The sequence below is a fragment of the Abramis brama genome (genome assembly GCF_963993115.1).
Source record: "Abramis brama genome assembly, chromosome: 23".
Classification (NCBI taxonomy): Eukaryota; Metazoa; Chordata; class Actinopteri; order Cypriniformes; family Leuciscidae; genus Abramis; species Abramis brama.
The window spans coordinates 25,131,624-25,146,224 of NC_139985.1; the positions used below are offsets into that span (position 1 = coordinate 25,131,624).

Sequence of the window (14,601 nt, forward strand, 5' to 3'; positions counted from 1 at the left end):
CATTCATTACCACCTAAAGCACCTCTGAGCTGCTCAGCTGGGACACAAAGACATTGGAATTCAGTGAGTGAGGCACTGATTTATTTTTAAAGGCTGCTTATATAATGTACGCCTTTATCAATAAATTATGCAACACTGTTAGGATCTTTCTGTGAACATATTAACAAAAATGTAGTGTTTAATGAAATTAAAGGACACAAAATTTAATTAGTTTCTTTATTAGCTGTGTTTACTTGTTACTATTGTTCATACCCAGCTTTAGGGATCTGAACAAACACCTAAACCTAAATATTACACTTCAGTGTAATATTTTAAAGAGATGGTTCACCCAAAAATCAGAAGAAAAGTCTTCTGCTGGACATAAAAGAAGATATTTTGAAGAATATGGGTAATCAAACAGTTGATGGGATCCACTGACTTAGTATGGAAAAAATACTATGGAAGTCAATGGGGTCCATCAACTGTTTGGTAACTGACATTCTACAAAATATATTATTTTGTGTTCAGCAGGAGAAAGAAACTCATACGGGTTTGGAATAACTTGAAGGTGAGTAAATGATGACAGAATTTAAATTTTTGGGTGAACTATACCTTTAATCTTAAACAGATTATGTGTAAAAGGAAGGACAAGATAATAAACCAGCTCTACTGAAACTGTAAGTAGACAAAATCTGACCAACTGTTTGAAGTGGGACTATGAATAAAAGACTGTAAATGAAAAGCCTAAATGAAAAGAGTTCAATTTAAATATTTTAAAATGAGTTCAAAGGAGCTAGGAGCACTTCATTCTTATTGGTAGCTGAAAAACATTAGTCAAAATATTTGAAATAAAGAAAGAACATGTAAATGGCAGTGCAGGTAGGCCTTCAGCAGGTACACACTTGACAGGCAAATCGACTTCGACAGTCAGGTATGGGCACCTTTTAACTCTTAACATTTCCTTCATTGGTGCCTGTTTGAACCTGACGCAGGCAGCCTCATTTCATCTCCGAGAAATGAAGATTCAATACAATTCTAAGTGTATGAGCAATAGCCATTACCATAACTCACTTCCCCTCCCCGGGGTCTGCTGAAAAGTGCTGAGGGCTTGAGGGATTTGTAAATCTTGCACTAAGTAAATGGCGTCAGTTCCTCTCCAAATGCACCAACACCTTTCTGATTTATGCGAGTTCATTCTTTAAAGGACCCTGACTCAAATATTACTCTGTGGTGTTGGGTTATTATAAGTGGAAAGGAGTAAAAACTATTTCTCTATTGATCTGGGAGGCAGTCCCTCAAAAATCAAGTCTGCCGCTAATTTGACCCAGATAGCAGCATCTTGGGACGAGAGGGGAAAATAAAAATGGAAATGAAGAACTTAAAAGAAAAGAGGGAGGAACAATGAAAAATAGAGAGGAATTTGGGAAAGGAGTGAATCTAATGATGATGTTCTGTAATGGGATGCAATGCCATTTTCAAATTGCACACTGAAATATTTGGGAACAAAATGAACAAAAATGACTTTTTTTCTACTGTCTCGTCGCCTCGCACCCCCTACGGACTAGAGAATCAGAAATCTCAGCCTGTTATACATTTCACAGCCCACTGAGTGTGCTTGATAGAAAGTCAAGAGAAATGAGACTAAAATACATTTCCGCCTCTTAAACAGTTTTAGTGCATTAGTATTTTCAAATGGTGGGCCTCAAGGTCAGCGTCTACCGCTGCGACCCCCTGCTGACGACCTAAAATACAGACTTTATTCACAGTCACACTCGCTGCGCTCCTGCAAACACGCTCTAGCGGAGGAGAGATTACAGGATATTATCCATGAGGCATTATATCAACATCCTCACATTCAGACAGTGAGTTTTCCAAGAACAGACTGCCACAAATCTGAAACCTGGAATGGTTATTGCTTAAGGACAAGCAGAAATCAAAATGAACCAATAAATTAGAAAAATGTATTACAATTGAATAAACGTATTTATAAAAATATTAGGAAAGTCCTATCCTATATAATTTTCTTTCTGAAAATTCAGTTTAACTAGGAAATATGTCACATTATGGAAGTTAAGCATGTTGAGAATGCCATTTCATGTGGTCTTTAAAGATGCTTATTTAATCCTTTGCTGGGTTTATTGTGAGATATTGTGGTATAGATGACCAATACAAGCACACGGAATCCCTCAACGATATTGGAAATATGTCACTTTATGGAAGTAAAGCACATTGTGAATGCTATATCATGCTGTCTTTAAATAATAAGTGGGTTATTTTATAATTTTTGGGAGATATTGTGGTATAGATAACCACAAAAAAAAAAAAAAAACAGTTTATAAATTTCACATCCCACTTATAAACTATATAAACATTTCATTAAAGTTAGGTGTGATAGGAATGCCATTTCATGTGGTCTTTAAAGATGTTTATTTAATCATTTGCTGAGTTTATTGTGAGATTTTGTGGTGCAGATGACCACTTCAAACACAAAAAGCACACAGAACCCCTCACCAATATTTTTTCCCAATGAATATTCAGTTTCACCCATAACTTATCATTTGTGAGACATTGATGACCATTACACACACACACAAAAAAACATTCAACTCCTCACCAGTTTCTGATCACTCCCTTTGACGTACGTCTCCTCGAATGACTCGTCGTTTCTGGTCCAGCTGTAGGAAACGAGGTAGCTGAGGATGGGCGGATCGTAGGTGATCTCCGGACTGGACCATCGAACCACTAACGCAGTCTTGTTCATGTGCTGGACGTTCATGTTGATCGGGGCACTGCTGCATGCTGCGTGAAAGACGAAAAGAAGAAAAGTGTGCGTTTACCTCTTTGCCACCACTCTAACCTTGAGCTCCATTGGTGCCCTTAGATCCCACAGCCACTAGATGGCTCTGTTAGACTACTGACTCCATATACTTGGCTTTCACGTGTCCTGAATTGTGTCATGCCCTCTGTAAACACCAGCATCATCCAAGTTGCTGTTAATCTCCCCAGCAGAAGGTGTTTAATCACCGAGCGTGCCACAGTTTCTGGCGGCTAACAGCATGCGTAGGGGTGAGCTTCTATTCAGAGAGAAATCTAACAGAAGAAGCCCTAAATTTTCTTTAGTTTTGGTGTTCCTAAAATGCACACACACATTTGCAACACAGACAAGAGCACACCTCCACACAGCCAAAGCACACTCCCTCCCACAGCCACAGGGGAGCCATTACATCCAAAACAATGCTAATTAAACTAATTCTACCATCACTCCTCTCTCCGAAGCCTCTATTAGCTCTAATCATGAGAGAAGTAATAGTGACTACAGCCGTAATCATACTGCATTAAGACTGGCTTTCACACAGATGGCATGCATTGATGATTATAGCACACAAACATGACTTTGACATTTGAGGATGGAAGCTTGTCCTTTAAATACGACTTCATAGACATTTCAACAGCCTGCAGTTTATGGAAGAATTGCGTTCAAAAGCTCATGAACATCCCAATTTGCATATTTGCAATTTTCATCCTAAATGGTATTCACGATTAAAATCAGCGGGTCTCAAATCACAGTGCATCAAATATAGTGATCAAAAAAGTGTCCAGGTGGGACTATTAACGCTGCCCACAACTCCTTGAATAATGGAAGATGAATTAATGATGTTCTCTTCCGACTTTTTCAAAATTGAGGAATGAGCTGCCAATTCTGCCACATCAGTTTTTATAATTCATATACCTAAAAGATAAACAATAATGAACTGTAACCATAAATGCAAACAAAAAATGATTTTGCTGTTGTAATATGTCCTAAAACCTGCAGTGCTTTATTACTTACATGAACGTATGCACTTTCCAATCACTAACAAAATAGTCCATATTACAAGAATTCAAATTAGGAAGCAGGAACAGGAACATGCGAGACCCTTAAGGACACCAACATCAATGCTCGGGCATGAATGTTCAAATACGAATTGTCTGTTTAGACCAGTGCATAAAAAATGATGCTTTGATGCACCGCTGTTTGTTTCTTTATTGGCTTTTATTGTCACAAAGAAGAAAGGAATTCCAACAGTATTGACTAGGTGTGTAACAATATATCGTGTCACAATATATCACAATACAAAAATGCAACAATATGTATTGTGTATAGTTCGCCCAAAATGAAAATTACCGTGCTTGAAAAAATGAAAATGACTGTACGAGTTTTATTGTCAGTTCTCCATTAACCTAGCAATAATATCATATCGTGAGTTCAGTATCGTGATATGTATCGAATCGTGACATGAGGGTATCGTTACACCCCATGTTAATCTTGTTTTCAAACAGCTGTTCCCAAAAACCGAATTTTCACACTGAATGTTTGTCTGGGTGTGAGCAGGCCTCCAAATTGCAAACAATTGCAGGACCCTCTTCCTGTAACCTTTTCAGCTTCTTCCTACCACTGAAAGTACTAACTACAAACTAGTAGAAGTAGAATGTACAAACTAGAATGCTTGTCATTCTCAGGGTTTTACACATTCTCAACGCCTTTGCATGATTCGTGTTAAATATTTTGGTACATTTTATAATGACAGATTTAAATATATTCCAATAAATCATCACAGGCAAAGCCTGATCACAGCATTTCCTCCATCCATGTGTCTGTGCAACACTACAGTATATAACCCATTCCTGCTCGCTCCCCCCACTCAGAAACACAGTCGCAGAGGTTCCTGCGCAAGAGTGCAGGTCTCTTAAGAGATGCAGAGAATCGTTTAATAAAAAGGCCATCTTTGGCTTCCGGCTTGTTGACCATGGAGAGCGAGATTAATGGAGGGATATAGCAGGAAAGGAGAAAAGGTGGGAGCAGAAGTCAAATTAGAGAGAAAGTGCAAACACGCCGTTAACCTTGAGCGGCTCTTTCGAACAAGCTGACACATAAGACCAGTTTAAAAGAACAGTTCATCTGAAAAAGAAAATGCTATACCATTGGCTGGATAAAAAGGTTTGGAACAACATGAGAGTGAAAAAAATAGATTTTTGTGTACTATTCCTAAAAATAAAGGTTCCAAAAGTTTTTTTTTTCTTCTTTTTTTTTGTGTGTGTGCAATAATACCATAGAAAAAAACATTTTGGTTCCCCAAAGAACCTTTTAGTGAAACGTTCTTAAAAGAACAATGCTTTCCTTTCTTCTAACATTTTAATAATCTAAAGAAACATTTTCCACTATAAAGAACCTTTTGAGGAATGGAATGTTACAGGTTCATCACGAAACCTAAAGAACTAAGCATTAGCCACACAAGAACAGCTCAGATTACATCTACTTTAGTTTGAAATATTGAAAAATATTAAATTGAGCATTTCCTACACATGTGGGGATTGGAGCTGCTTTTGGACTATTTTGGACTGCTGATTAAACCAGTTTGGCTGTTTCGCCTACTACGAGGGAAAGCTATGATCCAGCACGTGTTTTGAATTAATGGAAGCTGACAAAAAGTTCAGCTCCAGCCTGCAGGCACCATTGATATGCTTCTGTTCTCAGCCTCTATCGCACTATTACTCCACCCTTTCATTCTTTTTTCCCTTATTCTATCCTTTCTGTTCCCTTTTTATTCTTCGACAACAGCGGACGGTGTCACAATCAATTTTTCACGGAGCTGAAATTAAACGCATAACCAGGGAGCGATAAGAGGAGCGGTTCTCTCTTCGTATTACAGAATTATTTCCAAGCACCCAAATTAATTATATTTCTGATTCAGAAGGCTCTGGAATCTGGGAAGCTGTTTAGGAGTTTCAGTGCAATTCTGGCAATCCAAATCACCTGGAGCTATTTGGACCCATGTCAACAAGCTGGTGGGACAGAGAGAGTTTAATGAAGAGTGCGGGTGGTCAGCTCTCTGTGTTTCTTCCACTACTGCCACTTTTGGGCTCGTCGACATTTAATTCGTCTATTAACAACAGTCCAACAGTGGATATTCACGCATCACAGAAGAACTATGGCATTTTTGATTTCCTTCCCTGAATCAATTTAAAATGCTACCTATAAAAAAAAATAGACAGCCATTTTATTCCAACACAAATGTTTAAAAATTAATTTCCATAACAAAAAGTAATGTCATTGGAAATGACAACAGTGGAAATTACATTTTTAGAACAAAATGCCTTTGTAGAATAAGTTTAAGTCTAAGGCAAATTTTATAGCTAGCAATTTTATGTGATTTTTTCACACATTTTTCACAATATTAGAGCTTTATAGGAAAGGACAAATGTAGTATTTGTCTCCATCTTTATCTCCTCTTAAGGCCGGGACACACCAAGCCGACGGTCGACCGTTGGGGAATGCCTGGCCGTTTTAGAGCGCCGATCGGCTTAGTTTTTTCGCTGTGTTTTCGCACCGTTGGCTTTAGTCGTACGCTGTCTGTTGACTCGGTGAGAGGGAGAACTCTGGTTGGCTGTTCAGCTTAGCGAACGAGTGCATGGGAATAAAAGCGAAAGTGATGAAAGCAAGCAAAGAAGTCAAGACGGTACAGACAGAAGACAGTTATAATTAGGGATGGGAATTGATAAGATTTGATCAATATCAATGCCACTGACGATTCTGCTTATCGATCCGATTCTTTAACGATACTCTTATCGATTCCTGATAGCACTGTGTGGAAAACACTTAGGAACAAAGCTTTCGTTTTAAAGCTTACACTTGAGTAAACAAACTGTACTTTTTATGTAATTTATGTAATAAATGGAACCTTACTGTGAAGTGTTACTGATTAGTTATACACCGATTCAGACGTCTCGTGAGTTCAGTGTTGGAAAGATCAGTTGTTTTAACCATTCATTAAAATGAATTGGTTCAAATGAGTCATTAGTTCGCGAATTGGACGTGTCATCATACGCGTTGTGTGATTATCCCAGCAGTTATGACATGGACATCCCACAAGGTTTGTGTCAACGCAGAAAACATTTACATCACTGGATAGGTTTTTTCGTTTATTTAAAGTGTGATTTTATGTCAGCTGAATGTGCGGAACGCTTTTCAGAGAAGATAAGGCAACGTATTTTAGCACAATTCACACCCAGTAACGTTAATTCAGGGGGAAAAAAATCTCAGAATGCTCCACATGAAACTTTGGTCTTCCGACCTTTTACCATCGTGTCGATTTATTTTGATTAATATGTGCGAGAGCAAGACAGCGCTTAATATGGAGACGGTGAAGTCTTGTTTAACTTACACTTTCGCCTGGCTCCGAAGACAGAGAGTGCGCGCGCGCGACCGGGGCACTCTCTCTCTCTGCTCGTTCTCTCAGTTAAACATGCGCCCTGTCATAAGCGCCGCAGTTCATCTACATTACTCACCGATCAAATAAGACTTTGTCGGGACAAACTTCGCTTTGGCAGCCGCTAAAAAAATTTCAATGCAGGAAAAACCCTGTTATTGCAAACTGCATAATTTGTCTCGTTTAGTAAAATAAAGCCAAGCTTTAGATCGTCTCTCCCTCTCCATGATTCCCTCCTTTGCTCAAATCGCTTTGATATCATGACGCACAGATGCGAAGGACGCCGTGCTATGGTGCCCGATTTTCGTTTTATTGGCAACCGCACTTAACAGTGCATTACTGCCATCATCCGGTAGCTTGGAGCTTGGATCAGAAACATTCCTATCTCTTAACATTTCTACCCCCCCCCCCCCAAAAAAAAACACTGGCGCTGCGTGTTTAGCTCCTCCAGCTTCCACCCAACTCCCGCTTCCCTTCCGTAACCTTATTTACCTCCAGATTTACTTTCCCTGTCTCACACTATACTTCATCCGCATCTTCTACCTCTCTCTATATACATATTAATCCTACATTCTCTTCATTAAACCAGTATTATTCAAAAACTGAAACAACACATTAACCGTACTATTTCCTATATCTGAGTCTAATATATTCTTTAATGTTAACTCTTTCCCTTCATTCTTCCATAATTCTTCTCTTAGCACTTCTCTTTCTTCATCAAAACCATTACAATTAATAAACACATGTTCTACAGTTTCACTCTGTCCACATTTCGCACACAAACCCGTTGGATGCTTAGATGTTAAATGTAATGTTTTATTCAAACCGGTATGTCCCACCCTTAGTCTTCCCTTCTTATACTCCCTTCTATTTCTCCCTCTTTTTCTACCTTTTCCCACTTTCTTTTGAATTGCATATAAATGTCTCCCTTTACTCTCATTATCCCAATATTGTTGCCACTTTTTAATCACTTTCTCTTTTATTACTGATTTTATTTCTTTTATACTATGTGGTATCTCGATTTCTACCATCTCTTCATCTACTGCTTGTTTAGCTAATGTATCTGCTTCTTCATTGCCTTTAATTCCCACATGAGCTGGGACCCACATAAACTGTACTTCTATTTTACTTTGTTTCAACTCAAAGAGATTTTGAAGAATTTCCATGATTAAATCTGATCTTGATTCTGATTTTTGATTATCGATACTGACTATTGCTGAATAAGAATCTGAACATATGACTGCATTTTTTATTTTCCATTCCTTAATTATTTGCACTGCTAGTAGAATAAAAAGGGACAGTTGTGAGTTCATAGTCTGTATATACTATGGCTGGGACTCGGAGCAGGAGCATCGATAAGAGGACTCGTTAACGTCGAGGGCATACAATATCGATGGTTCATAAAACTTAGAACCGGTTCTCGAGTGGAACCGGTTTTCAATTCCCATCCCTAGTTATAATTTTACGTCATTTTCGAATGCACAAATATTTTCATAATAACATGAGCTGACTGGAATGAAGAAAGTGATCAGAGTGATTGATTTTCAAAATGGTAAGCAAGCGCTGCTTTGTTTACGGTTTGTATATCAGATATTTACAGACACACAGGCACAGAACGCACATGATAGTTGACAGCCGCCTTTCGTGCTTTTGGTGTGTTCAAGAGCAGCTTTTTGTCCGAGACGCAGCCGAGGAGAGGCCACAACACAGTCGGTTTCATCGCCGCTAGATCTTTGACGTCAGCTTGGTACGGAGCCCCTAAAGGGACGGGGTGGTGGAAAATTATTTAGGTTGGGAGAATTCCCTCGCAAAACTTTTGCGTTCCCCCGAGAAACTTTGCGTTCCCACGCAAAACTTTTGCGTTCCCTCGCAAAGATATTTGCGTTCCCACGCAAAACCTGTTTTGAGCTCGGACAGACACTTCCTGTTTAATGTCCCGCTGGCAGTGTTTCAGAGCTCCGTACGTTAATGGAGCGTTTCATAGTGTTTGAACTTGGACTCAAATATAAAGAAATGCGGTCAGTGCTTAACTAAAGGAGTTCAGTGAAGTTGGCAATATTCACATAGGCTATTCGAACTTCCCTATTCTTGAGCTAAACGTTGTTAAAACACAAACGACAACTATTTACAACGAGCTACAACCCAATTCTCATCAAGACGAGCTTTATAATATTAATTTGTCTCTAACCAGACGAATGAGAGACAAGTCCAAATAAGGGGCCGTCTGTAAAGTGCAAATCCCAAAACCCTTCTGCACATTTTATATTATTAAACATATTCAGTAGCTTCACTGTGACACACTGTACTGTCAGTAGCCTACAGTGTGTCACAGTGAAGCTATTGAATATGTTTAATAATATAAAATGTGCAGAATTGTCACCAAATTCAGTTCACACATCACTGCTCTCCTGCTGGTTATACTACATTACTTAGTTTGATAAAAATGCATAATTTTTATGATTATTTATTATGAAATAAAAGCAATAACTTTTTAGAAAAAAATATGAAATAACTTCACACTGTGTGTGAAGTGTAGGCTACATACAGTGTACAGTGTAATGCCATCAAATTCAGTAAGCAAATATAATGCAAAAGCTGCGTAGCCTACAGTACCAATATCATTTGTGTAAAGAATCGGCCTACTTATTTTTTATGTGCAATTACTTCCCAAACTAATTGTTGTAGGCCTATAACCAACATTAGAGCAGTGATGTGTCATGTGTGAACTAAATTTGGTGTGTTACAGTGAAGTTATTGAATATTTTTATTAATATAATATTGAATATAATATAAAATGTGCAAAAGCAGTGTAGTATGACCAGTGGGTCACCATTGATGTGTAAACTGAATTGGGTGGCACTACAGTTTATAACATTGAAGTTAATGACTATTTGACTGTGAGTTGATGCTGTAGTCGTTTTTGGGTTATATTGCACTTTGCAGACGGTCCCTTTGAACTAGTCTCTCAAACGCCTGCTCATAGAGATCAATTTAGCCTATATTATAAAGCTTGTTTTGATGAGAATTGGGTTGTAGCTCGTTGTCTAGGTTACTGTGATTGTAAATAGTTGTCGTTTGTGTTTTAACAACGTTTAGCTCAAGAATAGGGAAGTTCGAATAGCCTATGTGAATATTGCCAACTTCACTGAACTCCTTGAGTTAAGCACTGACCGCATTTCTTTATATTTGAGTCCAAGTTCAAACACTATGAAACGCTCCATTAACGTACGAGCTCTGAAACACTGCCAGCGGGACATTAAACAGGAAGTGTCTGTCCGAGCTCAAAACAGGTTTTGCGTGGGAACGCAAAGTTTCTCGGGGGAATGCAAATATCTTTGCGAGGGAAAAATTTCTCCCATCCTACATTTTTTTCCACCACCACGTCCCTTTAGGGGCTCCGTAGCTTGGTGTGTCCCAGGTTTAAGGAACACTGTCTGGCCACGTGTAGATGTCGTCTCTTTACCCTGGCCAAGGTGATGAGGATGGTGTGGTCTTTCTGACCTGTAATTTGTGCACTGTGATCTGTATTAGAGCCGTTGGGAATGAGGGATTGTGCTTGGACCATGGATCACCAGGCAAGATTTTATGAAAATGTGAGAGAACTGTAAATGAGAGGAGCTACCGCGGTATAATGCCAGTGCCAATCAATATCTGTTAAAGCCCTCAAGATATTCTGCTCGGGAACATACAGAAAAAGTGTGTGTAGGATGAATGTTTTGTGAATATGGGGTAAACAATCTTTGTTTGTATTGAGAGGTAGTAGGGATGTGTGTGTGAGTGTGCTTAATTCTGTTTGCCAATCCATGTGTGGATCAAATGTTCCCTTGAGGAAAGCTTCATAAAGGGATGTAGAAATGGCAGTAAGGATGCTTATTAATATGTTAGGATCCCTGTCACATGACCCACATCAAGACTTCAATGCTCTTCTCAACACAAGCGTCAAGTGCCGCTGTGATCTCCACATGAAAAGTGACTTTACAAGGTTGCTAGGCAGCAAAAAAGCGGGAAGTGTACATAGTAAATGGTGACAGAAAGGGGTAACATTGAAGTTCACAACAGGAAAAAGTCCTGGGGCCTGATGTATAAACGTGATGCACAAAATTGGTATAGAAATGTGTGTAAGCAATTTCCACGCACATATCAGGATTTATAAAAATAAACTAGGCGTCAATATGTGCACACCATATGGACACTCTGCATGGTAAAACTAGGCGTTGTAAGCTCAATATATGGTTATTTCGGGGAGGAGACGGGGTGGAGAAGCATGGATCTTCCGCTGACTGGATTTAATAAAGGGAATTTTGTGTCGGTTCTGGCGTTCTGGTGTTTTTTAGCTTTTGTGCTTACACACACTTTTAGGATGAAATCTACGGAAAGTTTATACAAGAGGCCGCAGGTGTGTTTCTCAACGCAGTGTGGGATATAAAAATTTAGGCTTACAATACCAGTAAAAACAAATCAACAGCTTATGAAACAAATAAACATAGTTGGGCTGTCAATAGATTCAATAATTCAATAATTTGTGATCTCCATTTTTTTTTTTACGATAAAACATTTAGCAATATTTTTATAATTATTTTAATTATTGAGTTATGTATATATACAATGCAATTATATAATATACACTTCTATATTCTGTGTATATTACATTTTTATTACATGAAGAAAAATTGAGCTCAATACAAATATACAATAATTAAGTAGTACAACAACTTCATATTAATATATGTACAAAAATGTAATTTAATTTAATTTAATTTAATTTAATTTAATTTAATTTAATTTAATTTAATTTAATTTAATTTAATTTAATTTAACATGCAAAGCCAGCAAAACAACTTATTTTTTTAAACATCTCTTTTGGATTAGATACATCTACTATAATTAAATAGTATAACAACCTCATATTAATATTTGTACAAAAATATTCATACCTATTAATTTTATTTTATTACTTTAAAAAAAAAAAAAAAACCAAAAAAAAAACACACAATAAAAGCCAAAAGAAGGTCCCCACCATGATATAAAACAAAAGTGTGTTTATGGAATGGTCCGATCATTTGTCGATTAAAGCAGGTGTCTTCTGGAGCGTGTGAAGCAGATCTGTGGCGTACACAGAGGTGAGAAAAGCAGTGTGTCCTTGAAAAGCTGCATTTCCTGTGAGCGCGGCTGCCACACGGAGCAGAGAAATGAGCGATAAAATAGGCAAGTAAAGACAGAGCGTCTAATGACACAATAGCAGAGGACGGCACCATATGCCACCTACTCACTCTCATTACACACACGCACCCCCACACACTGACGAGCACGCGTTCGCTCTCGTGTTATGCCATGCATTATAAGTAAGCACTAATGAGGAAAATCTGAATCTATTTGAATCTAAACTTGTATCTAAAAAGAGTCTAAAGCTTATGAATACAGTATCTGTGATGCAAAGCTATGATATATAAACATCAGGTTTATAAACAGGAGAGCCCGCCCACCTTTGGAAGCCTCTGTGCCGTACGGGTTCCCCAGGCTGTCAGTCAAGTCAGGCAGCCAAGCATCTTTGACTGCGGATTTGAAGACCTCTCGGTTGTCCAGACTCTGGAGTGGGCGGAAGTTGTTTCGCAGGTATTCCACGGATTTAACATGGTCCTGCTGCTCTGTGGTGAAGATGGAATAGAACGCCTCCAGCTGTGAGAGAGAGAGAGAGAGAGAGAGAGAGAGAGATAGAGAGAGAGAGAGAGAGAGAGAGAGAGAGAGAGAGAGAGAGAGAGAGAGAGAGAGAGAGAGAGAGAGAATTCAGTATGTTTTCATATCTGTCTCTTATTTTTTAAGTAAGTCATCTCCCAAGATGCCCGGAGTGTCTTTTCCCTCCTTCAAAACTAGGGACTCAGAGGAATGTTATTTTAGCTCACAGGCTGATCAAAGACCAAAAACATGACCGACTGTCTGTCTTATTTCTGCCTCAGCCATGCCTCACTAACCTTCTGCCTCTCCTTCCCTCTCTTGCTTTCTGAAAACACTAAACTTCAGAAAGCCGAAACTGCACATCGGCCTTTTAATATTATATTAAATCCTGTGGAATCTGAAGTCATTTGATGGATCACTTTAAACTAAAACACGTTAGTATAAAGGATGTGACACACCAAGCTGATGTCAAAGATCTAGCAGCGATGAAAGCCGACTGTGTTTTCGCCTCGTCACGGCTGCGTCTCAACCAAAAAGCTGCGCTTGAACACACCAAAAGGACGAAAGGCGGCTGTCAACTATCACGTGCGTTCTGCGCCTGTGTGTCAGTAAATATCTGTCTATATCAGAAGGTATCAATAGTCTATGTTCGTCATTCAAAAAGGGAAACCGAAACTAACTGCAGATATACAAACCGTAAACAAAGCAGCGCTCCCATCCTTACATTTTGAATATCAATCATGTTAATCACTTTCTACATTCCAATATTTCTTCAGCCCAACTAGAGCAGGCATGTAGAACACACCATGAAAACTAGCCCGACCTACGCTCACCGACGGGCTGATGTTAGTGTCACGGCCCCAAGAAAAAGCCAAGGCTGAGTGTTTGGGAATGTGTGAGTTTGAGAAACAGTACTTTGGAGAAATTGTTTTTGAGGACAGAAAGCTAAAAATGGTTAAACCTCCACTGGAAAACATTCTCAAAGGTTAAAATGGTTCATTCATTTAAGAAGAAAAATTTGATCCATGCATCCATCTTTCTTTCTTTCGAGTAAAGGTTCTTAGGTCCTAATAAAACTAAGGTTTGGATCAGGGTTGTTTTAGTGTTTCGAAAAGTTCGATAGATTTTATTTTTGGATTTTATTTTATTAAAAAAAAAAAAAAAAAAATTATTGTCTTCAGCATTTTTTCACTTCTTATGACACCACAAACTGTCCCATCTGTCTGGAATTGTAACTTAATCAAAATAACACAGTCAAGTTAATTATAATTTTTATATTAACATTTTATTTTTAGAATATATAGTATTTAGAATAGTAATATCAGCAAACATTGACGTATGCAATAAATTAGCTAAATTAATAAGCATATCATGTAATTCTTTGATCAAATATAATTAGTTTTATATAAAAACAACAGAAGTTTATGGTGCCATCACGTATAGCTAGGTAAACGTGAAAAAGCACACAGAAAAGAAAATGTGTGACACAAAAACAGCCTGAGCATCTGTGTCTGTGTTTTATTATCCGTTTCAGAATCCAAATGAATTCAAACTGTTTCAGAATCCAAATGAGACTTCAAACGAGTACGCGAGTGTGCTCTGACACACATCTGAATATGAAAACTACATTCCCACATGCTGTACCTCTCCAATATTCCACCAAATCTGATCTGTGACATCATTTCCTGTGCTTTAGGTTCAC

General features: G+C 38.3%; 1 protein-coding gene across 1 annotated transcript in view; it reads right to left on the bottom strand.

The window, feature by feature from the left end:
• Positions 1–14,601, bottom strand: part of ptprga (protein tyrosine phosphatase receptor type Ga) — a 254,040-nt gene that overhangs the window by 32,241 nt on the left and 207,198 nt on the right. Inside the window, exons 8-9 of the mRNA XM_084100324.1 lie at positions 12,710–12,902; positions 2,594–2,778 (exon numbers count right to left, since the gene is read on the bottom strand). Of these exons, the coding sequence (XP_083956450.1) occupies positions 2,594–2,778; positions 12,710–12,902 (378 nt within the window). The remainder of the gene's footprint in view (positions 1–2,593; positions 2,779–12,709; positions 12,903–14,601) is intronic.